This window comes from Phyllobates terribilis, unplaced genomic scaffold (assembly GCF_046119375.1).
Source record: "Phyllobates terribilis strain yellow unplaced genomic scaffold, ASM4611937v1 Scaffold_5__5_contigs__length_657084704, whole genome shotgun sequence".
Lineage (NCBI taxonomy): Eukaryota > Metazoa > Chordata > Amphibia > Anura > Dendrobatidae > Phyllobates > Phyllobates terribilis.
Window position 1 is genome coordinate 439,005,867 of NW_027362765.1, and position 24,900 is coordinate 439,030,766.

The window sequence follows — 24,900 nt, forward strand, 5'->3', positions numbered from 1 at the left end:
ATCTCCTGCCCCCACCTAAACCGACTAAGTCACTGATCTCTCTTTCAGTTTTTCCAGGTGCGGGAAAACTGGTGTGGTGTATGGGACAGATAGTTTTGTAGTCTTATCATGGGGCCATAATGCTTACAGGGGTTGTCCAGGACTTTTTGATGATCTATCCTTAGAATAGATAGATGCATAAGGATTGAGCAACACTTTAAAAGATGTGAAAAATCAGGTGACATCTTTATTACAGCGAAGGAAGCAAAGACTTGACTCCAATGAGTCTTTCAATAGGTCATCAATATCAGATCAGTGGGAGTCTAAACCAGGAACTCCAACAGATACGATGTTTGCAGCCCATAACACCCAAAAGTACAAAGTGTCCATTGCCGGAACTTCACAGCTCCATACACTGACTAGTGGCCGCTCTTGGGTACTGCAGCTAAGGTACCATTCACATGAGCTTCAGTAAGGAGCAGTGGCGTTCTGGTTCGGTACACTATATACAGGTGCTTATCACAAAATTAGAATATCATCATAAAGTTAATTTCAGTTCTTCAATACAAAAAGTGAAACTCATTATATAGAGTCATTACACACAGAGTGATCTATTTCAAGTGTTTATTTCTGTTAATGTTGATGATTATGGATTACAGCCAATGAAAACACAAAAGTCATTATCTCAGTAAATTAGAATAATTAACAAAAAACACCTGCAAAGGCTTCCTACATGTTTAAAAAGGTCCCTTAGTCTGTTTCAGTAGGCTCCACGATCATGGGGAAGATTGCTGACTTGACAGATGTCCAGAAGGCAGTAATTGACACACTCCACAAGCAGGGTAAGCCACAAAAGGTTATTGGTAAAGAAGCTGGCTGTTCACAGAGTGCTGTATCCAAGCATATTAATGGAAAGTTGAGTGGAAGGAAAAAGTGTGGTAGAAAAAGGTGCACAAGCAACCGGGATAACCGCAGCCTTGAAAGGATTGTTAAGAAAAGGCCATTCAAAAATTTGGGGGACATTCGCAAGGAGTGGACTGCCGCTGGAGTCATTGCTTCAAGAGCCACCACACACAGACGTATCCAGGACATGGGCTACAAGTGTCGCATTCCTTGTGTCAAGCCCCTCATGACCAATAGACAACGCCAGAAGCATCTTACCTGGGCCAAGGAGAAAAAGACCCAGACTGTTGCTCAGTGATGCAAGGTGTTGTTTTCAGATAAAAGTACATTTTGCATTTCATTTGGAAATCAAGGTCCCAGAGTCTGGAGGAAGAGTGGAGAGGCCACAATCCAAGCTGCTTGAGGTCTAGTGTGAAGTCTCCACAATCAGTGATGGTTTGGGGAGCCATGTCATCTGCTGGTGTAGGTCCACTGTGTTTTATCAAGACCAAAGTCAGCGCAGCCGTCTACCAGGAAATTTTAGAGAACTTCATGCTTCCCTCTGCCGACAAGCCTTTTGGAGATGGAAATGTCATTCTCCAGCAGGACTTGGCACCTGTCCACACTGCCAAAAGTACCAATACCTGGTTTACAAACAACAGTATCACTGTGCTTGATTGGCCAGCAAACTCGCCTGACCTTAACCCCACAGAGAATCTATTATAGAGAATCTATGGGGTATTGTCAAGAGGAAGATGAGTGACACCAGACCCAACAATGCAGACGAGCTGAAGGCTGCTATCAAAGCAACCTGGGCTTCCATAACCCCTCAGCAGTGCCACAGGCTGATCGCCTCCATGCCACGCCGCATTGATGCAGTAATTGATGCAAAAGGAGCCCCGACCAAGTATTGAGTGCATTTACAGAACATACATTTCAGTAGGCGAACATTAACAGAAATTAACGCTTGAAATAGATCACTCTGTTTGTAATGACTCTATATAACATGAGTTTCACTTTTTGTATCGAATAAATGAAATAAATTAACTTTTTGATGATTTTCTAATTTTGTGAGAAGCACCTGTAAAATCATCCGCTAAATTGGAGCTGAAACATCTATTCGACACTCCCGCCAGGAATGTGGAGTCGGTGTCCATTTGGTGGAGTAACTGGGTACAGTATTCCCCAGTTTGTGGGGAATATTTTTTTCAGAAGGATTTGGGAAAGTTCTGAAATGTCCTATAAATGTCTGTCCTATTCCTGATCTAAGGGTCTAGACTTTTAGCTGAGATGAATCTGTGCTACAGTAAATTCATCACTTCACCATGAGCCGTGTATGAGGGAGTCGGTGTCATGGAAATTGAAGAGTCGGAGGTCTGGCTTACAGACTCCACAGCCCTGACTCCTAGGATCGGATATTGATGACCTATCCCCAAGTCAGGTCATCAGTATCTAAGTACTCGACAAACCTGTTTAAGAAGTCAAAAGAAACAGACTTTTAATGATCTGATGACCTTGGTGTAAGTGACTCACTTCTAGGGCTCATTTACGTCTGTGTACAATGGCTCTACTGTCCATGACGCGCAAGTGTGAAAGGAGCGGCGGCGTTTACTTAGTCATGTGATGAAACATGAGTGAGCGCTGCTGTCATCAGACTGATGCTAATTAGAGCAGGGCCTCAATAATGAAGCCCCGCGGTGAACAGATCAGGAGTATATTTTGATAAATGCTCTGACTAATGAAACATGCTGCAGCTTCGTTACAACCGAGTGAAAAATAAGAATATTTTTGCCACGCATTTCTAAAATTAACCAAGACAAATGGCAGGAGAACAGGTGATGTTAATTAATGGAGCATTTAATGGCATCGGATAAAGACACAACACATTCTCCCTAATTCCTAATTCTTTTACATGAAATCTTTTAACTACAGCGTTTTCTCTGCATAATTGCGATTACAAATAAAATCCTTTATCTTCTTTATCAAACCATTAAATTGTGGCTGAAAAAAAAAGAAAAAAAAATCTGTCTCGTAAATAGATGAGATGCCGATGGGTTTCTGGAGGACAAGGGCATCAAGTGACAACCGGTAAAGGCCACTAGGACAGGTCTCATGGGAATAGTCACCGATTCCCAGAATCTTGTATTGCAAATGTTCTTATTAATGTAACGTCATCATTTCCAGGTCTGGGAAAGCCGCGCTCTAAGAGCCTCCATATTGTCTGTCACCCAAGTTTCCCAATAACCAATGGGAAGAATGGAACTAAATATTTAAAGAAATTGCAAACCTTGTCTTGCAGACACCTGTCCAGCAGATGCAAATGATCTGTTCAAAGGGCTCATATTGGTTTTAAAAAAATTAAAGTGATGCGCGTCCCCACTACGTTCCGGATTCCTTTTGGAAACCCAGTAAATGCCCACTCGCTCGCGACTACAGAGACCCGCCACGACCAGTGATTGGCTATGAAAGCATTCAGACCGACCCTCTGATAATCAATGGGGCTCCTTGACTTCCATCTGCATTAGTTCTGCAACGGTTCCGTTATGGTTATAATAATTTCAAATATATACCGGTAGATATTCTTTGGCATGGGGCTAGTTCTACAACAACTAAGGGAGGCACACTCCCTCCTGTTACACCCAAGGATCCAGCGTATTGTGCTCCGCTTGTTGGCCCCCCGACTCCCTGCCCCACACTAATCCTGTAAACCACCGGCCTGTCAAAAGCTGGTAACTGCAGAGCAAGCTGGCGTGGCGGTGCAATGGTGTAACTGCAACGCTGTCTGTGCTGGTGGGAGGACGGCGGGGGCAGGCAAGAGCCATAGCTTTTTTTACTTGGTACATGATGACCTATGGGGGTACTACTATCATCATAGGGATATTATTAATGTATGGGGGACAATGGGGACGATAATGTGTGCAGGCATAATGTGGGGACGTAATGTATGGGGGCATAATGAAGTGACACTATTTCTGTATGATGACACAATGGGGTACATTATTATTGTAAGGGGACACAATGGGGGAAGTCATTAATGGGGTTCTCCCCTTTTAGAAAATCCCAGTCCCTGGGTGCAGTTTCATATAAAAACAAACTGCGCCTTACTCACCCTCCCAAGGTCCAGTGGCAATTCTCCACCACTGCTCCTGGGTTCTAGTATTTAATTCAGTGCTGACGTCATGTCGACAGAGCGGCAACCAATCACTGAGCTCAGCGGCTCTCAGAGGGGCGTTCCATATACAAGAGCAGAGCGCCGCCAGAGATTGAGATATTCTCAAAGGGGACAACCCTTTTTAATTTATAGGGGCACAAAAGGGTAATTTTACTACTGTATTGGGGGCTCAAATGGGGTCATAAGAATTACTATTGTATGGGGTACACAGAGCGAGACATTTATACTGTGTAGAGAGGGCGCAAAGGGGGGACATCCCTAACTGCTATGTATAATATGTTTGGGACACGGTTATTGTCGAGGGAACAAAAGGTGAGATATTGGTACTGTGTAAGGCACAACAGCACCATGGAGTTTGTCTAGAAGTGGGAGAAAAAGTGGGCACGCTGCTCTAGTAGTGATTAGTCATGGATGTTTGTGTGTTGTGTTTTGCGGAGGGGAGTTCTGGCTGTAAGTAAGCTGTCAGAGCGGTCCGTGCCGGATGGAGAAGAAAAAAAATGAATGACTTGATTTGGAGACGTCACCGGTGAGAGTTACTGGATTGACCTGTTCTGTATATAGTTATACAACCCCTGGCAAAAATTATGGAATCACCGGGCTTGGAGGATGTTCATTCAGTTGATTAATGTTGTTGAATAAAAGCAGATCACAGATATGGCACAAAACTGAAGTAATTTCAAATGGCAACTTTAGGGCTTTAAGAAACACTAAAAGAAATCAAGATAAAAAATGTGGTACTCAGTAAGGGTAATTTTTTTCAGACCAAGCAGAGGGAAAAAATTATGGAATCACTCAATTCTGAGGAAAAAATTATGGAATCATGAAAAACAAACACACAAAAGAACACTCCAATACATCACTAGTATTTTGTTGCACCACCTCTGGCTTTAACAGCTTGCAGTCTCTGAGGCATGGACTTAATGAGTGACAAACAGTACTCTTCATCAATCTGACTCCAACTTCCTCTGATTGCTGTTGGCAGTTCAGCTTTGCAGGTTGGAGCCTTGTCATGGACCATTTTCTTCAACTTCCACCAAAGATTTTCAATTGGATTGAGATCCGGACTATTTGCAGGCCATGACATTGACCTTATGTATCTTCTTTCAAGGAATGTTTTCACAGTTTTTGCTCTATGGCAGGATGCATTATCATCTTGAAAAATGATGTCATCATCCCCAAACATCCTTTCAATTGATGGGATAAGAAAACTGTCCAAAATATCAAATGTAAACTTGGGCATTTATTGAAGATGTAATGACAGCCATCTCCCCAGTGCCTTTCCCTGACATGCAGGCCCATATCATCAATGACTGTGGAAATTTGCATGTTCTCTTCATACAGTCATCTTTATAAATCTCATTGGAACGGCACCAAACAAAAGTTCCAGCATAATCACCTTGCCCAATGCAGATTCCCGATTCATCACTGACTATGACTTTCATCCAGTCATCCACAGTCCACGATTGCTTTTCCTTGGCCCATTGTAACCTAGATTTTTTCTGTTTAGGTGTTAATGATGGCTTATGTTTAGCTTTTCTGGATGTAAATCCCATTTCCTTTAGGCAGTTTCTTACAGCTCAGTCACAGACATTGACTCCAGTTTCCTCCCATTCGTTCCTCATTTGTTTTGTTGTGCATTTCCTGTTTTGGAGACATATTGCTTTAAGTTTCGTGTCTTGACGCTTTGATGTCTTCCTTGGTCTACCAGTATGTTTGCCTTTAACAACCTTCCCATGTTGTTTGTATTTGGTCCAGATTTTAGACACAGCCGACTGAACAACCAACATCTTTTGCAACATTGCGTGATGATTTACCTTCTTTCAAGAGTTTGATAATCCTCTCCTTTGTTTCAATTGACATTTCTCTTGTTGGAGCCATGATTCATGTCAGTCCATTTGGTGCAACAGCTCTCCAAGGTGTGATCACTCCTTTTTAGATGCAGACTAACGAGCAGATCTAATTTGATGCAGGTGTTAGTTTTGGAAATGAAAATTTACAGGGCGATTCCATAATTTTTTCCTCAGAATTGAGTGAATCCATAATTTTTTCCCTCTGCTTGGTCTGAAAAAAATTACCCTTACTGAGTACCACAATTTTTATCTTGATTTCTTTTAGTGTTTCTTAAAGCCCTAAAGTTGCCATTTGAAATGACTTTAGTTTTGTGCCACGTCTGTGATCTGCTTTTTTTAAAACAACATTAAACAACTGAATGAACATCCTCAGTCCGGTGATTCCATAATTTTTGCCAGGGGTTGTATACCTACCACTATATGGTCACTGTATAGGGGTAATATTGTTTTTTATTAATGATGAGTATGGTGGTATTTTTCAGTGATAATGGTGTGGCGGTATTATTTTACCATTGAATATGGTATTGGTCTTGGTATAGTGATAACAGTATATTGATAGTATTTATTTGATAACTGTATTATTTAGATGTATTACTTAAAAATGGTTTTGTTGCTGCCTTTACTATATGATTTTTACATTATATTTGTTTTTTTCCCATAGGGAAGAACAGTTTAATGCGATGCCACCGGGGACTATGCAAGTGAGCAGCATACAGAATGCGGGAGGGACAGGCCAAAATTTTGCCCTTTAATTGTGCCACTTTTCTGCGTCAATCAAGAAGTGAAAACTGCACTATACGTAGGTCACTGTTGAAGCTTGTGATTGGCAGCAGCGGTCAGGTGACTAAACTATGGCATCACCAGAGGAATATCTGACCACACAATTCTCAAGGCATCTGAGCCAATTAGGAAGACCCAGGACATTGGCACAAAATTTAAAGAGGATCTCCAGTAAAATTGACCAGACGTAAACCAAAAATCAGAGTTGTAGCCAAGTGGACATTATTACAAAAGTGACAACAGGAAGGATTGTAGTATCCGTTGTCCCCTGTACAGCAGCAGGTTATATTTAGTGGTGGAACATTCTGAAAAATCTTTCAATAGTCAATTCTACTCCTGAATTTCCACCCGGCAGATCCTTTGCTTTTTGATTGATAAGTAGCTACCAGAGGTGTCAGGAGAATCACCAAGTGTGTATTGCCTCCAGATTTGACAATATATACAATATTAAATAGATCTTTGAGACCGGAGTAAACTGGTGTACTTACTTTGAAAAATCAATGTCAAAAAGCCTGCATAATCCAGATGTTAAACTGAGCATTTTAATATCAGGAGGGTCGAACTTTCAAAAAAAAAGGATTATATAGGCACTCTCACTTGGATTTTCAAAATAAGTACATCCTTCTCATCAGGTAATCGCACCATTGAATAATGTGTGACGTTTATATTGTATAATCTATTGTCAGATGATCTGCTGTAAAACCTTTGCAATAGAGCATCTCTGAGAAGAATCCCTCATCTAGCAGATATATACCATATACTATGTGGTGAGTTTTTACAGGACCACCCCTCTAGAAGACCACATTTTAATGCAAATTTTGGATGATTGCCCAAAAGAGACTTCACTGTATCTTTGTAAGTAAAGTGGCCCTGATCTCTAGATTTAGGGCACTGCTGCTGCTAGTGACGAGCAATAGGCCAGACGTACCCGTCATACGCTCCGCTGACTATCCTCTTGTTGTCAAAGCGAATACACCGGACCAGTTCTTCATGTCCTTCCAGAACTCGTAAGCACGCTCCGCACTCAATATCCCACAACCTGGAAAAAAATAAGACTCCGTGCTGAATAAGAAAGATCCCGTCAAATCTTCTATAACAATCCATGCACCTGTTACCAATGAAGAAAATGGTCAACAGATAGGACAGACCACGTTAGTAGCAGACGTTAACCATTCTTATCACCTCTGGAGCCATGTCTGCTGTATTACATCATATACATAGCATTACATATGCTGATCTGGTTCCAGAGTAACCGTCTGTATTATACTCCAGAACAGAATTTACTATTTAGCTGGTTGCTATTAAAAACAGTCAGAAAGTTGGTTAACGGCCCTGACCAGTGAAAACGCACCGTTAAAGAGGTTGTCCACCACTTCTTATGGAGGACTCAAAATTAGAGCGTAAAATAAAAACAAAAAAACTTGATACTTTCCTCCCCGACTGACACCATACCTCCGATGTCGGCACTGTGCCCACCGGTGATCATGTGACATTACGCAACTTTTTGGTGCAAGAATCTGATCTGAGTCTTTATAATGAGCATAGTAAGTGGCACAAAATGTAACAATGCCTGCGAAGAGCAAAGACTCCTCAGCCACACGGGAAGACATCAGTATAATAAATAGTACATGGAAGAGGGAGGCCCTATTACAACATAGCACAAAAGGGAACGCATTGAGGTCTTCATTCACCAGGGATAAACAGGGGGCGGCCTGCTACAACTTGGCTGCTCATCGTACCAACAGTAACTTCTCAATATTCAATTTATGTTATAAATCAGGAATATATTGGCTTTTTGTTGGCCTTCGGGTGGCACAGCCGTATTGGGCTGCCTAAAGGGGCCACCATAAAACGTCAGGCAACCCGTAGGATGGCTCTATTAGTAATGGGGCATTCTTCTGGCATTATTAGGGGGGACATCAGGGGAACAATCTTCTGACACTATTAATAACAGGGGGACTATGAATAATGCAGGGACTTTGCTATGAATATTAGAAGGCACTAAGCTGGCCCCAGTAATGAGAGGCAATCTGTGTGAGCGCTCTGCTGCCATTATTAATAATGTGGGCACTTATTTGCTATGATTACTAACACTGCAATCTGATGGCACGTAATAATGGTGGGTACTATAAATATGAGAGGCATTCTGCTGGCACTACCCATAATGGAGGAACTATCCTAGCACTAAGAAAAATACTATGGGGATACTCTTCTGGGGTAACAAAGCAGAGAACAGGTGCCCTGGGGACGTATAGCGTCAGCTATAGGCGTGCAGCTAGACTGTGAATTGGTGGCGCTACCGAAGCCCCGGCCAATCACGACAGGCTAATGGCCGCATCGTGCTTGGAATTTCAGCTGCATGTGGCCAACTGCTCCGTCAGGCCCTACCCTTAAAAGCTTTCAGCGAGTGACAGGTGCCTGCATTAAAAGGGCTTCATCAGCACAGTATGACTGTTCAAACCAAGCACAGGCGCTCACTGCACCTTTGGCTTGGCCAATCACTTAAATCCACCTTCCCATCGGCTTGCTTTCCCCTTTCTCTCAGTGCATCATCGCTACGCCATGGAGCACCGAGCGCCTGTACTTGGGTTGAACAGTCATTCTGTACTGACAGAGTCCTTTTTAATAAGCGTCTTTTGTACTAGGAGGATGCTCCTCTGGTGCATTTATATGCAGGGGTAATACTACAGCTTTAAACTACTCAGTCTGTGCCGCTGAGACCTTTGCACTGTTTCCCCACACAATCACTTAATCTTGCAGGGAAAATGCTGCTTCACCAGAAAAACTGCACAACTATTACAACGGGCTTGCAGGTAAAAATTAAAAAAAAGGTTCTCTGCAAGATTAGAGATTGAGCAGTGAACCAGGAGAAAGATCGCAACAACACAGGGCTGAACGAAGCCCTAAAAGTTCAGATTTCAGCCTTAGACGCACCTTAACAAGTACCATTGACTACATAACTAGTCTGTTTGCTTGTTTAGCAGCCTGTTCACACAGGCCTGACAAATAATGTGGGGGACAATACTATCACTGATACCAAATCATAGAATGTTACAGTTAGAAGGGACCTCCAGGGTCATAGTGTCCACCCCCTGCTCAATGCAGGAGTCACTAAACCATCTCAGACAGATGTCTGTCCAGCCTCTGTTTGAAGACTTCCATTGAAGGAGACCTCACCACCTCTCGTGGCCGCCTGTTCCACTCAATGATCACCCTCACTGTCAAAAAGTTTTTTTCAAATATCTAATCTGTATCTTCTCCCTTTCAGTTTCATTCCATTACTTCTCGTGTTTCCATGTGCAAATGAGAATAAGGATGATCCCTCTACAGTGTGACAGCCCTTCAGATATTTGTAGACAGCTATTAAGTCTCCTCTCAGTCTTCTCTTTTGCAAGCTAAACATTCCCAAATCCTCTAACCGTTTCTTGTAGGACATAGTTCGCAGTCCGCTCACCATCCTTGCAGCTCTTCTCTGAACTTGCTCCAATTTTTTTATATCTTTTTTTAAAATGTGGTGCCCAGAACTGGACACAGTATTCCAGATGTTCTGTCCCCATATAGTATCATCTGATAAAGCAGCACATGCCCTCTTCACATGGGGCGATGTTCAGCCTATAACAATTACAGTTTTTTTTTGGCCGCCATAAATAATCCAATCATCTGACGAACGAGCGGTCCTATTAACGCCCATTTGCCAATCATTTACCAGTCTAAATGCACCTATAGACTAATGCAGCCATGGCTGGTTATCTGCTCATGTGATGAGTTGTGTCTCTGTTTGCAGGGCGGAGGCCACGGCCAGAGGCGGCGCGCGGAGGCCACGGCCAGAGGCGGCGCGCGGAGGCCACGGCCAGAGGCGGCGCGCGGAGGCCACGGCCAGAGGCGGCGCGGCTCACAGATTCTGCACTCCTGCAATAAATTACTATGAAGTTCCTTCCTTTGTATCAGTCTTCTCCCATCGTGCATTTCAGCGTAAATATTTCTAACCGTTAATAGGCAGAAATAGCTCATCATGTTTTATGCGTCTCCTGTAATCCGTCCTCTGCATGCTGACCGCGCTCTGCGCAGAAATACGCACGGACATAAGAATGGCTCTTCATTTTGAAGCGGTTATAAAGGGGTTTACTTCCATACTGTTATTTAGGGCTGGATATCCATGCAGAATTTGCCATTAATCACTGAACACAATCCACCGCCTCACTGTTCATTACTGACTGCGTAGTTTCTCTTCGCTTAGATATTGAGGATGAAATAACGGCTCCCTCAAGAAACGTATTGGCGGCTTCCCAGGAAAGGCTCAACATTTTTTTTTTCCTTTCCTGCTGTTTTATTAATAATTGGATATAACTCCCACTGTTGACAAAAGTAGGGTATAAAATCTTTATTTTACGGTAACATGGGATTAAAAGACTTGGAAGTAAAAAGAAAGAGGAGATATTCAAGGCATCTTATATACTACTGCCTGGCGGGGACCTTGATCTCCATCTATAAGAGATAGAACAGGAGTGTCTCCCAAATTCCACCTCTTGGATAGCAGACAGCTATTCCTGTGACCGCAGCTGTGTGTGAAAGTGTCTGGCAGGTGCTTTCCGGTCACCAGACCTAAATAACCGATCAGATCGGTGGGGATCAGACATTGGGTCTCACACTAATAAGCCAACAGCTCCGCCTGGATGTAAACACGGCACAGACCTGCACTGCACAGCTCCATTCATTGTGTAGCGGCTGCAGTCTCGTACGGCAGAACAGCTCTCATTCTACTAAGATGTTCTGCAGTACTTGGCAGCGGCTACTACACAATGAATGGAGTTGTGCAAAAGCAGCTCCATTCAATGCTTAAATCAGCTGATCAGTGGGAGTGCTGAGTATCGGGCCTCCAAAGATCGATGAGAATCTTTAAAGTGAATCGGTCAGCAAGTTAAACCCACTCTCCCCAAACCGCATATTTGAGCATACAGGTCTTAAAAACGTAAATCTATGGACACCTTTCCATCTTCCATCTGTTGCTGCATTTCAGTGTAATTGAGGTTTTAATTCATATGCAAAAGAGGTGTTACCTGCTCAAACTAGAGGGGCTCATCCTGGGTGAAGATACAGCCTAGGGAGGCAGTGGCTCATTAAGTGCTCTGTGACACCGAGAGCACTTAACACCTAATTTACATATTAATGAAAATACCAATTATTTGGGAATGCAGCAACAAATAGAAGGGGTCGATGGATTTACATTTTAAAAAACCTGCATGCCCATGTATACAGTTTGGGAAGGAGGGTTGAGCTTACTGACATATTTCCTTCAAGATTGCCAGCGACAAAGAAGAGGGCTATCTATATACAAAGAAGAATCCTGCCTTAGGTGTAGACTTGCATTCATCTTCTTGTTCTGCTGTAATACTTTACTAGCAGCAGATATTGGTTAGAAAAGATACATTTAGATGAATGCTGTATATCTAGATGTATTACTGCCATGTCATCTGCGATACCTACAATTTATTCTGAGACATTTAAACATTGTAAGGGTATATGCACAAAAATCTGCTGCAAAACCTGCAGCACAGGCTGGAAAAACGCTGCATAAAATATGATCTTTTTTGCAGCCATTTTTTTTTCTTTTCATTTGAATGGCTGAAAAACACTGCAAAAAAAAGCTGAAAGAATGGACATGCTGCAGATACGAAACTGCTTCAAATCTGCAAGGAAAAAAATAAAGGCTTTTTTTGTGCAGTAAAAACAGGTGGAAAAACGCCATTAAAACTCAATGCATTGAAAAAAAAAAAAAGTGCACTGTAGGTAAGATATCAAAAATATGGCAGAAAGTTATGGCACTTTATTAATACATGAATTTAGTTAGGGCAGCTTCAACGTCAAAAAAGTTGTGGTCAGCCCTGCGTAAAAACTACATGTCACATATGTAGACCTACACGTGTGTGCCTTCACAGGTGAATATTGACCAACGATCCCAATAACTAACCATCTTCTTATTGGTGTATACCCAGTACGGGTAAGTAGTAGGACATGGTTACCTGATGGTGTTATCAGAGGAGCCGCTCACCACTAGTCTATCTCGGTACTGTAGACAAGCAATCCCACGTTTGTGACCATTTAGGGTGCGTACAAATTCACATGTACTCGTGTTCCACACCTATAAAGAAAAAAGACAAAAACCCTGAAGTTTCAGAATCCTGTAACAACATGGAGTCACATTACAACAAAAACAAAACATAAAAATGCATCAAACCTACCCATTACATCTGTACTTTATCCCCATAACCTAGACGTCTATACTTCCAATGATTCTATCAATGTGTAACCCCATTACTGAAAAAACACTTCCAACTACAGTCAGTGAATTTACCCCCTAGAGTAGTTCTACACCAAGTTTTGGGAAATTTAGTTCTAAAAGTTTTCCAAAGGTCACTGCATGCAATGGACTCCAATACATCCTCTTAGGGTATGTGCTCACGTTCAGTATTTGATTGCAGAAATTTCTGCAATGTTTCTGCATCTCTTGGCAAAAATGCTCGTTTTGTCGTGACTTTGATGCGTTTTTGTACAGCAATGAATGCTTTTTGGAGTTAAAGATATTTGAAGAAAGAAACGTGGGACATCGCTTTAACCCTTGGATTAAAGTCAGACCTGGGGTGAATATATTGGTTTATTTAAATGACTAAAGAATGTGTCTGTAGTATTTCAAATAAAGCGTTTTATTCTCAGTATGTGAGCATGTCAATTTCTCTTGCGGAGTCACTAGTCTCTGCAACAAAAATTTGACCACTGGAATGTATTGAATGCGGTAAATCCACATGGTTCAGTGACCACATGCAGATTTACCTGCATTCAATAGAAGGCAGCAAAAATATGCTGCGTCCGAAACGCTGCTACGTCAGGATCGTGGGCACATAGCCTAAAGTAAAAAAAATGGCGTGGGCTCTCGCGTCATTTTCATAATCAGCAGAGGGAAAGCCAACCATTGGGGGCGGTTATTACTAGCTGGGGAAGGGGCCATTAGCCAAAAATGTTCCCTAGCTATTAATTACAGCCCACAGCTGATTGCTTAGCCTTTATTGGCTAGATTACAGGGGGACCCCAGAAAAAAACTGACGTAGGGTCCCCCTATAAAATCTAACCAGCAAAGGCTAGGCAGACAGCTGCTGGCTGATATTAGTAGCCAGGGAAGGGGCCATAGATCCTGGCCCCTTCTGAGGTTAATAATATCAGCTCTCAGCGTCCCCAGAACTAGAGCATCCATAAGACGCGTCAAATCTGGCGCTTAGCCTCGGCTCTTCCCACTTGCCCTGGTGGAGTGGCAAGTGGGGTAATAGAGTTGGGGGTTCATGTCAGCCTTGTTTTGGCAGCGGACATGAAGCCCAGGTTAGTAATGTAGTAAAGGTTTGGAAATAAAGACATGGCCAGAATAAAGTCTTATTTTAACTAAAATTCCACACTGTTTTAATCATTTATTTAAAAATAAAAAACACTGTATACTCACCTAACCAATAATCTGCTGAAGCCATTGTCCCCTTTAAAAAAAACAAAAAAAAAACAACAACATATCCCTCACCTGTCCGACGTGATGACATAATGTGTCCCATGACGATCTGGGTCACTTCTAGAGCAGCCACGTCAGCAATCACTGGTGTGTCTGTTCTAGAGGATAGCACTATATACACTGACAGGAGAGTAATCACCCCTGTCCGTGTATAGCGATGAGCTGCCAGGAGTGAGATCACTGGAGTTCAACCAGCTGATAAGTTTCGGTGACCTCACTTGCTGCACCAGTGCTGTGTGAGAAAAATCTCAAGCAGCACCGGTGCCGTAAGGGAGGTCACCGGAGCTCTCAGCTGATTGAACTCCAGTGACTTCAGCGCTATACACTGCCGGGAGCGATCGCGCTCCTGTCAGTGTATAGCGTGCTGCCAGATGATCAGATCGCTGTGAGGCACTCTGGGTACGGCGAATAGGTGAGCATGAAGTGTTTTTTATTTTATTAACTATTTGAATTTATATGTTTTTTACACTGCGTACAGACACCGGCACAAGAGATTACTTCTCCCCTCAGCGGCACCTGCTTGCGCTATTATCAGCGGGAGCGGCCGTAGGATGATGGGAGGAGTAGTCTCCCACTGTCAATTCTTTGTGCGTTTTTGCCGCGATTTTGACTCACTGACTTGAATTGAGTCAGTCAAATAAGAAGCAAGAATCCGCAGCAAATGCGCAAATATTTTCATACCTGACTGACTGTGCGTTTTTTGCAGCATTCTTCACCCATTCAACTCAAAGAATTGACATGCTGCAGATTTAAACACAATGACAATCCTGACAGGAAAATTCCTGATCATGCGCACAGCACTTCACGATTTTCATTGCATTAGCTGGCACAAGGATTCCCTTGCATTTTTGGCCCATTTCCGCGAGGAGAAAATGCACCAAAAACGCACAGCTTGCACATAGCCTCAAAACGAATCTGTCACCACATTTTTGCTACCCAATCTGAGAGTAGTATGATGTAGGGGCAGAGATCCTGATTTCAGCAATGTGTCACTTACTGTCACCCACAGGGGCGTGATGACATGGAAATAGGGGCGAATAGTCTGGGAAAAGTAACGCCTCACTGACGAGTCAAAGCCCTAATTAGCATAGGAAAAGCGGACCTTATCAATGCTTTTTTTAAACATTAATTAAAGTGAATAACATTATACAGGGCTGGTTAGGCAGCAATTTAGTCATATGTATGTGAATGCTGCTGGGTTGGAGGGCATGGGTGACCTGACTGTTCTTGTGCTCCTCCAACGCTGCCTGGGCGAAGTATAGAAGACCTCACATTTCAGGCCAGTGGCGCAACCACAGCCACAATGGTCAATCATTGGGAGCGCACCACCTCCTTGGCATGTAGGATGATGCCAGTAGCGATGCACTGCAGAAAATTCTCTTGAGAATCCCCCTTTTTAAAGAAACTCTGGAGTCTGGCAATGCTGCACGGGAAAATCATAAAGGAAGCAAAGAAGGAAAACCATCTTGCTAATGACATCTAGTAGAAATAATCACCCTGTAAAGTCAATGTCTGACCCCTTCTAGATGGCACTTGTAAAGATTTTGTTTTGTAAGGTTATTTTTTCTTCCAGAAGAGCGCTCATCTTGCAGGAGCAATTACTAGAAAGACAGAACATTGACTTCATGATAGACAATTCTACTAGGTAGCACCGGTGAGAGAAGTTCTCTCCTGGAAGGAAGGAGAGAAACCTACTCTAGTGATCTTCTCACGACACATTGCCATTACATTCCTCAAAGGGGGTTTCTCAAGAGAGCACACCATTTTTGCCTTCCGGCTTCCTGTTTGCTGGAGGGGTAGTGTCCTCCTGATGATCGACATTTGGGCCAGCGGCAAGGTTGAACCACTTGCCCAAACTGTAGGTAGCTTTACCTCTGTAGCATTGGAGCATGGTGGCACTAAAGTGGACTGGATACAGAGATACCATCACCTTCAGATCAGTGCTTGTAACCATTGCGCTCCTTTTCCTAGGATACCAACCACCCCTGGCTGCCAGGAGGCCGGTAACCTAGGCAACAAACAGTTGACTATAGATTTAAAAATTCCTTCGTACTTGAGAATGGAGAGAATTCTTAACAAGTAGATTGCTAAATTGAGATTTTGCAATTTTAACCATGTTGAGACAACCCCTTTAAAAATAGCCAGTTCCCCTCCCCCCCCAAAAAAACTCTGGAACTAGTAGGTGACGTCCACTTGAGGAGGTGTAATGAGCTCCATCTCCTGTAGTGATTAAACTGTTATAACTGAATATTGAAGGATAAATGTGCCGGGTTAGTCAATGCCATCACGGTAGACCTTTAATGGCGGTGATGATGAGAAATTCAAAATTTGCCAATTTTTAGGTTGTTTTTTTTTTTCGAGGAGGCAAAAACAGAAGCTCACCTTTATAGTTCTGTCTCCAGATGCAGAGACTATGTACTTATCATCAAAGTCCACCACGTTTACAGCCGCCCGGTGTCCGACAAGGACCCTCCGCAGTGTGATATCGGTGGCAGAGGCCATGTCCCACACGGCGATGGAGCGATCTTTGGAGCAGGTGACCATCATGCCGTTATTGAAGCGTAAATGCAGCACGGCCTCGCAGTGGTGGATCAGCGTATTCAGCATCTCTCCCGTGTTCACATCCCAAACCCTGCAACCAAACCCGTCACATGAGATCGGAGGCAAAATAAAAAGCCGCGCATCAGAACGCCTAAATATTTCATGTCATGGAGTAACGTAGCAGACGGCACAAATCTGTAGTTAATCAATTTTCTCCAAGTTTGAAATAATCCATCATTAAACCCGGATACACCGGCCTGTATGAAGATAGACTCTGTAACCCTATGAAAAGCAGCAGATGTAATGTATTACAGGAGAAGTACGCAGATATCGGGACAAATTTCTGAAATATGAAGAAAAACGGATTATTCACCGAGCGGCTTATTGCTTTTGTGTCACTTATTTAAAATTTAGTAGAAAGACGCATTTCACATTCATGGAGAAAGCAGATTATTACGGGACTAACGCTTGTTATGCTGACTAGACATTTCTCAACCATCACAGCAGAGAACGCCATGAATGGAAAGCTGCGGTATTATATTACAGCTTTCCCAGGGTAAGCCATACTGTATGAAGGCAATGATTTCCTTCCACGTGTTAATATTACAAAAAAAGAATTGTAAAAAGACAGCAACAGCTCCGAAGGCTAACTAAGAAAATCACCAACACGGATCATTTTTAGCTCATAAAGAAAAACAAAAAAAAGACAAAATAAAATATACAATACTGTGCAAGAGTCTTCGGTAGGTGTGGAAAATGCTGCAAAGCAAGAATGATTTTATAGAAAGAAGTGATTGTTCATTCATTTAGTTTATTAACAAAATGCAACTAAGTGGAAATCTAAATCAAATCTATATTTGGGGTGACCGCTCTTTGCCTTCAAAACAGCATCACTTCTTGTAGGTGCTCTTGTAATTACACAGTTATTGAAGGAACTCTGCAGGGATTTTGTTCCGAACATCTTGGAGAACTAACCACTGATCTTCTGTGGATGTCACTTGTGCAAAACCTTCTGTCTCCTCATGTAAACCGAGAGACTGGATGGTGTTGAGATCAGGGATCTGACGGTGCCATATCATCACTTCCAGGATTCCTTATTCTTTTTCATGCTGAATGTGGTTGTTATTGGATGTATGTTTGGGGTAGTTGTCCCGCTACAGAATACATTTGGAGCCAATCAGATGCCTCCCTGATGGTATACGCTGGAGTTATCATGGTAATATCTCTGACGTCACTTCACCAAGTACTTTTAAGTCCGGGCTCAGGTGGCTGCACACAGCCTGAGTATTCAGGTGATTTACTGTATGTCAGCTACCAAGTGGTTTGACTAAAGCTATGTTCACATATGTTGGGTTTTTCAGCGTTTTTTGCTGCAGATTTTTATGCAAATTTTCAGCTGTGTTTTGCAGTACCAGCAAAGTGTATGAAAAAAACAGAATTCTCTGTTCACACGTTTTTGTTTTTTTTTGTGGTTGTGTATTTTGGGCCTTGGTTGGGTTTTTGGAAAATAGAGCATGTTACTTCTTTCTGCGTTTTTTTCACCTATAGGAAGTAATGGGTGGTGAAAAAACAGCATCAAAAACGCACCAAAATTTGCATCAGTGCTTTTTCAGCACTTTTGAGGGCAAAATAGAATGGGGTTCTTAAATAGAGACAGAAGGACAGTAAAAAAAAAAGCGCTGAAAAATAGCACAAAAAAACGCATCAAAACCTGCGTTTTTGAGACAGCTGATTTCCTGCCAGAGGTTAGGTTTTGCTGCAGATTTGTGATGCTGAAAAACCCAACATGTGTGAACGGAGCCTAAGAGTTCAAAACGTTTTAACTGATTGTGGAGGATAACGGTATCACTATTTTCCTATAGTTTGGGGTGAACAGACAGATATGCTTTAAATCTACATAGTATGTGGACTTTGTAAAAGGTTTTTACTTTTTGGTACTAATTTTGAATGGAATCAGGTTTTGTTCTCTATTTGCTACCAAAAATATAACGGTCTTTGGTCTTTATCAGTAAGACAACCCACTGGGGCATATGCCCATCATAAATAATGCTGTGCAAGAACCCCCATGTAAGAGCCACAGCATAGAGCCACTGACAAGCTCCATCAATGTATGACATGGACAGCCATTCATCTGCCCAAGAAAAGGGAAAAGAGCACAGGATCTGATCTGCAGGACCCAGCAGTGGCTGCTACACAATGAATGGGGATGTGCAGTGCAGATCTGTTCAAAGATTACATCCAGCTGCCGCCAAAGCTGAAAACTGGGGGTGCAGGTGTCGAGCCAACAGTGGTCCGATACTGATGATCTATCCTAAGGATAGCTCATCAATACTATATTACTGGACAATCTTTTTAAATATAGAAATCTAAAAAGGCTAGTGTGGACGGCAGCCAAATCTCTATTTTATAAGCGAGTTTTTGAGACACTTTTCTTAACTTTCCTCTAAACAAAAGTTGATGGAGGCAAATAAAACAAAGTGTCCAATGTTCTGGTATTCACCTGAATCTTATATATGGTAGTAACATTTGAAGGGAGAAGAAAAGGTCAACTAGAAAGAAATAAAAACAATTTATCTTTTTCCTTGTGGCCTTTTTTGAACTGCAAAATGAATAGGACAATTGTGTTCACATCTGGCCTTCTCCGCAGTTTACAGAACATTGGAAAGGGAGGAGGTATCACGTCATCCACTTACTCAGACAGGGAGCAGCCAAGTCTAAGGCGCTGTTCATATAGCACATGTTCAATAGATTAGTTAAAAAATGATCCAACTCTTTTGGGAACTATAGATACAACTCACTATGTGGAGGAAGCCTAGGAGCAATAAAGGCAATATAAACACAGCCGAAAAAAATATCATAATGTAATTCTGGTCACTGTCATGTACAATACGCGAATCATCCGAAGAGCAGAGTTAGGTTAGAGAAGAAAGATCAGAAAAATCAGCCTCCCAGAATGGGGGATTTTTTTTTGCCTAGGAACTGGGATTTTCCTGAAAGACGACAACCCCTTTTAAACGTAACCATCATTTTAATTTTTATTTCATAAATCAATTGTACAAATGAAAAAAAGAAACTTTGTAACAGGTCTTATTCCCAAAAATCTGCTTCTTTCTCCTCCAGGACTGATCATTCTCAAAATTATCAATTCTTGGGTAAAATCTGTATTCAGTGAGGACAGATTGTTACATTATTTAGATAGAAGATGGCAGTTGGTGCTGATAAGATTCTATGTAGAGGGGAGAAGAGGAAAAGGGAGGAGCTAGAGACAGATCTCCTCCTTCCTCCTGTCTACATACAATATGCTTTACCTCCGTTATTCCTCTTGGAAATTTATGAATAAATTCACACCTAGATGTTTACCATTCCCATTTATCAACAGAGTTCTCTCTACATAATTTGGTATAAAATAAGAAGAATTTTAGCAACTAGTTGACAAATTCATAAATATCAGAGATAGAGGAATGGTAGAAAAAAATGCTCAGAATTGTAATTTAAAGGGAATCTGTCACCAGATTTTTGCTACCTCATCTGAAAGCAGCATAACGTAGGAAAAGAGACCCTGAATCCAACGATGTATCACTTAGTTTACTGGGTGCAGCACTTGTGACACAGTCGGAGTTCTTCGATGTAGCAGAGCTCAGAAGGCTCTCCATGTACATTGTCTATTGACAGTGAGCTGCTTATCACAGGAGGGGGCGGAGTCAGACTAGCAAGCTCCTGTCATGTTGCCTGGACAATGATAATCACCAGGTGATAAAACCTTCATTCTAAGTAAACAACAGCACACAGCTTGATAAGTGACACACCGTTGAGTTCAGTGTTTAGCTAGATCACATAGCAAAAACCTGCTGACCGTTTCCCTTTAAAGGGAACTGGTCATAAGTCTGACATGTTGGTTTCATAATTTCACATGAAACAAGAATTCTAGAATATATTTGGTCATTACTCTGTTATTCCTCTTGGGAAACGTAACAAATAAATGAAACATGTGGATGTTAAAAGTTTGGGGTGTGTCCCTGCACACATTGGTCATACCAGGCCCTGATTTGACAGTGGCATGGTAACAAAGTCTACATTTCTTTGAGGAAAGAGAGGAACAGCAGAATGCAGAGATGTAAGACAAGATTAAGCAGAAGTGTTCTATTCTTACAAATACTTGGTAAAACAGACTTCTAGGGAGAACTGACAGTACCCAAATTTAGAATCAATGTGAACAGGTGCCATTGCAGGTAGAGTTCACTTCTATTGTATAAGGATCTGCTATTTCTAATGTTTTCTGTGTCCCTTTAAAATCTCTGGGAAGATGCAGCAGAGGCCTCCGCTCCGTACAGTTATTGTAGCCATTAAAAGTCTCACGCTGCATCTTCACTAAACCACCAGCTACAAACTACAGGGAGAGCCACAATGCCTCTTCCACATTACTGCGTTTTATTACAAGGGCTCTCATCTCCTTAAAATGATTGTAAAAGGCTAAGGAGAGAAACGTAAAAAGACTAATTACCGAGAACGCCCCACGCTGCCCAGGGGAAGGGCAGACAATACTTCAAGCATAAATCAATTATTCCAAAGTGAACGTTTGTATTCAGTAAGAGGAACTTCTGGAAACGATGAAATGGGCATTAACCATTGTTCTGTCTGGAGGCGGGCATATGTCAATGGAAAAACCGCCTATAAGGGGTAACGCGGCCTTTATAGTACATCCGAGACATACAACACTGTATTACTGTTATCATTTATTTATATAGTGCTAGCATATTCCACACCATTGTACAATGAGGGCAATCATTCACATCGCTGCCTGTCCCGGAGGAGCTTACAATCTATTTTCCCTTCCACAGGGCCAGTTTCAAAGAAGAAAATAAATCTATTAGTTGATTTTCAGCCTCTGAAGTGAAGATGAAGAGGCTAAAGGACTCAGACATTAGAAAAGAAGATGGGGTCCTAGATAAGACTATACTGATGGGAACCTGCTATATTGGCAGATGACAGGTTAATAAATTAAATCCCTGCTGAGATTAGGAGTCCAGTGGGTGGTGTACCTGATTGATAGCCTTCTATGAATGAGTAGACATAGAAAAAAAAGAATGTCATTAAACAGAACCACCCATTGTACTCATAAGCCAAAAGGTAGATAGGACCGCCCACTGGACTCATAAGCAAGCAGGCAAATAGGACCGCCCACTGGACTCATAAGCAAGCAGGCAAATAGGACCACCCACTGGACTCATAAGCAAGCAGGCAAATAGGACCGCCCACTGGACTCATAAGCAAGCAGGCAAATAGGACCGCCCACTGGACTCATAAGCAAGCAGGCAAATAGGACCACCCACTGGACTCATAAGCAAGCCAGTAAATAGGACCGCCCACTCGACTCATAAGCAAGCCAGTAAATAGGACCGCCCACTCGACTCATAAGCAAGCCAGTAAATAGGACCGCCCACTCGACTCATAAGCAAGCCGGTAAATAGGACCGCCCACTCGACTCATAAGCAAGCCGGTAAATAGGACCGCCCACTCGACTCATAAGCAAGCCGGTAAATAGGACCGCCCACTCGACTCATAAGCAAGCCGGTAAATAGGACCGCCCACTCAACTCATAAGCAAGCAGGTAAATAGGACCGCCAACTGGATTCATAAGCCAGAAGGAAAACAGGACCACCAACTAGATTCATGAGTAAACCAGTGTACAGGATCATCCACTGGACTCATTAGCAAGAAATTAAACGGGACCACCCACTGGATTTATAAGCAAGCAGGTAAACAGGAACGCCCTCTGGACTCATAAATAAGCAGGTATTTAAAGAAATCGGTCATAGCCAGGATGTTTTAAGGCTTATGAATACTGTTGTACATTATTCCCTGCTGCCCCTAAAAGTCATCTGAGAACATATAGGCATTCTATGAAGGAGCCCATGACTAGTAACTGCTGCAGTTCCACCCAAATCACTATTCAGAACAGCATGCAGTAATTTTATATATTCAATTTATACATCCTAGTAAAAGCAGGGATTTAAATAGGGTGATGTCTACAAAGGTATTTATACGCCATAGAGCATCCTGGATGTGGTTTTATAAGTACAGTGGAGAACCTCCAGCCTGTGGGAAGTTTACGGCCCACAATGTCACTTCCTGCAGCTCTCTGGTGGGCCACAGTCCTTGGCCGCAGGCCCTTTAATTCTTCCCTAGGTTGCGTGCACAGACAATGCGTTTACTACTGATTGTCACAGGGCATGCAATAGTGAATTATGTCCTGACTCTGGCCAGTGCTAGGATGTTATTTTTGGGCCAAGTTAGTAGCCTGTTCCTATCTTTCCTGTGGTGTATGCAACAGTCTCAGTGACTCCTATGTGATTTATACAGCAGAGTCTCAGTAGCTCCAATGTAATGAATATACAGCAGAGTCTCAGTGTCTCCTATGTGATGAATATACAGCAGAGTCTCAGTGTCTCCTATGTGATGAATATACAGCAGTCTCTGTCTCCTGTGTGATGTACAGTACAGAGCAAAAGTTTGGACACACCTTCTCATTTAAAGATTTTTCTGTATTTTTATGACTATGAAAATTGTACATTCACACTGAAGGCATCAAAACTATGAATTAACACAAGTGGAATTATATCCTTGTGTTAATTCAAAAGGTGGCTACTTCTAGGTTCTTCAAAGTAGCCACCTTTTGCTTTGATGACTGCTTTGCACACTCTTGCACACTCTTGGCATTCTCTTGATGAGCTTCAAGAGGTAGTCACCAGAAATGGTCTTCCAACAATCTTGAAGGAGTTCCCAGAGATGCTTAGCACTTGTTGGCCCTTTCAGGTCTGGTGACTGGAGGCCAGGTCATCTGGTGTAGCACCCCATCACTCTCCTTCTTGGTCAAATAGCCCTTACACAGCCTGGAGGTGTGTTTGGGGTCATTGTCCTGTTGAAAAATAAATGATGGTCCAACTAAACGCAAACCGGATGGAATAGCATGCCGCTGCAAGATGCTGTGGTAGCCATGCTGGTTCAGTATGCCTTCAATTTTGAATAAATCCCCAACAGTGTCACCAGCAAAGCACCCCCACACCATCACACCTCCTTCTCCATGCTTCATGGTGGGAACCAGGCATGTAGAGTCCATCCGTTCACCTTTTCTGCATCGCACAAAGACACGGTGGTTGGAACCAAAGATCTCAAATTTGGACTCCTCAGACCAAAGCACAGATTTCCACTGGTCTAATGTCCATTCCTTGTGTTCTTTAGCCCAAACAAGTCTCTTCTGCTTGCTGCCTGTCCTTAGCAGTGGTTTCCTAGCAGCTATTTTACCATGAAGGCCTGCAGCACAAAGTCTCCTCTTAACAGTTGTTGTAGAGATGTGTCTGCTGCTAGAACTCTGTGTGGCATTGACCTGGTCTCTAATCTGAGCTGCTGTTAACCTGCGATTTCTGAGGCTGGTGACTCGGATAAACTTATCCTCAGAAGCAGAGGTGACTCTTGGTCTTCCTTTCCTGGGGCGGTCCTCATGTGAGCCAGTTTCTTTGTAGCGCTTGATGTTTTTTGCAACTGCACTTGGGGACACTTTCAAAAGTTTGGCCAATTTTTCAGACTGACTGACCTTCATTTCTTAAAGTAATGATGGCCACTCTTTTTTTAATTAGCTGCTTTTTTTCTTGCCATAATACAAATTCTAACAGTCTATTCAGTAGGACTATCAGCTGTGTACCCACCTGACTTCTGCACAACACAACTGATGGTCCCAACCCCATTTATAAGGCAAGAAATCCCACTTACTAAACCTGACAGGGCACACCTGTGAAGTGAAAACCATTTCCGGTGACTACCTCTTGAAGCTCATCAAGAGAATGCCAAGAGTGTGCAAAGCAGTCATCAAAGCAAAAGGTGGCTACTTTGAAGAACCTAGAATATAAGACATATTTTCAGTTGTTTCACACTTTTTTGTTAAGTATATAATTCCACATGTGTTAATTCATAGTTTTGATGCCTTCAGTGTGAATGTACAATTTTCAAAGTCATGAAAATACAGAAAAATCTTTAAATGAGAAGGTGTCCCCAAACTTTTGGTCTGTACTATATATACAGCAGAGTCTCAGTGTCTCCTATGTGATGTATATACAGCAGTCTCAGTATCTTCTATGTGATGGATATATAGCAGT

General features: G+C 42.4%; 1 protein-coding gene across 1 annotated transcript in view; it reads right to left on the minus strand.

Moving 5' to 3' along the window:
• BTRC (beta-transducin repeat containing E3 ubiquitin protein ligase) overlaps positions 1-24,900 on the minus strand; it is a 192,258-nt gene that overhangs the window by 21,078 nt on the left and 146,280 nt on the right. Inside the window, exons 9-11 of the mRNA XM_073685287.1 lie at positions 16,592-16,841; positions 12,684-12,802; positions 7,592-7,702 (exon numbers count right to left, since the gene is read on the minus strand). Coding sequence (XP_073541388.1) covers positions 7,592-7,702; positions 12,684-12,802; positions 16,592-16,841 — 480 coding nt within the window. The remainder of the gene's footprint in view (positions 1-7,591; positions 7,703-12,683; positions 12,803-16,591; positions 16,842-24,900) is intronic.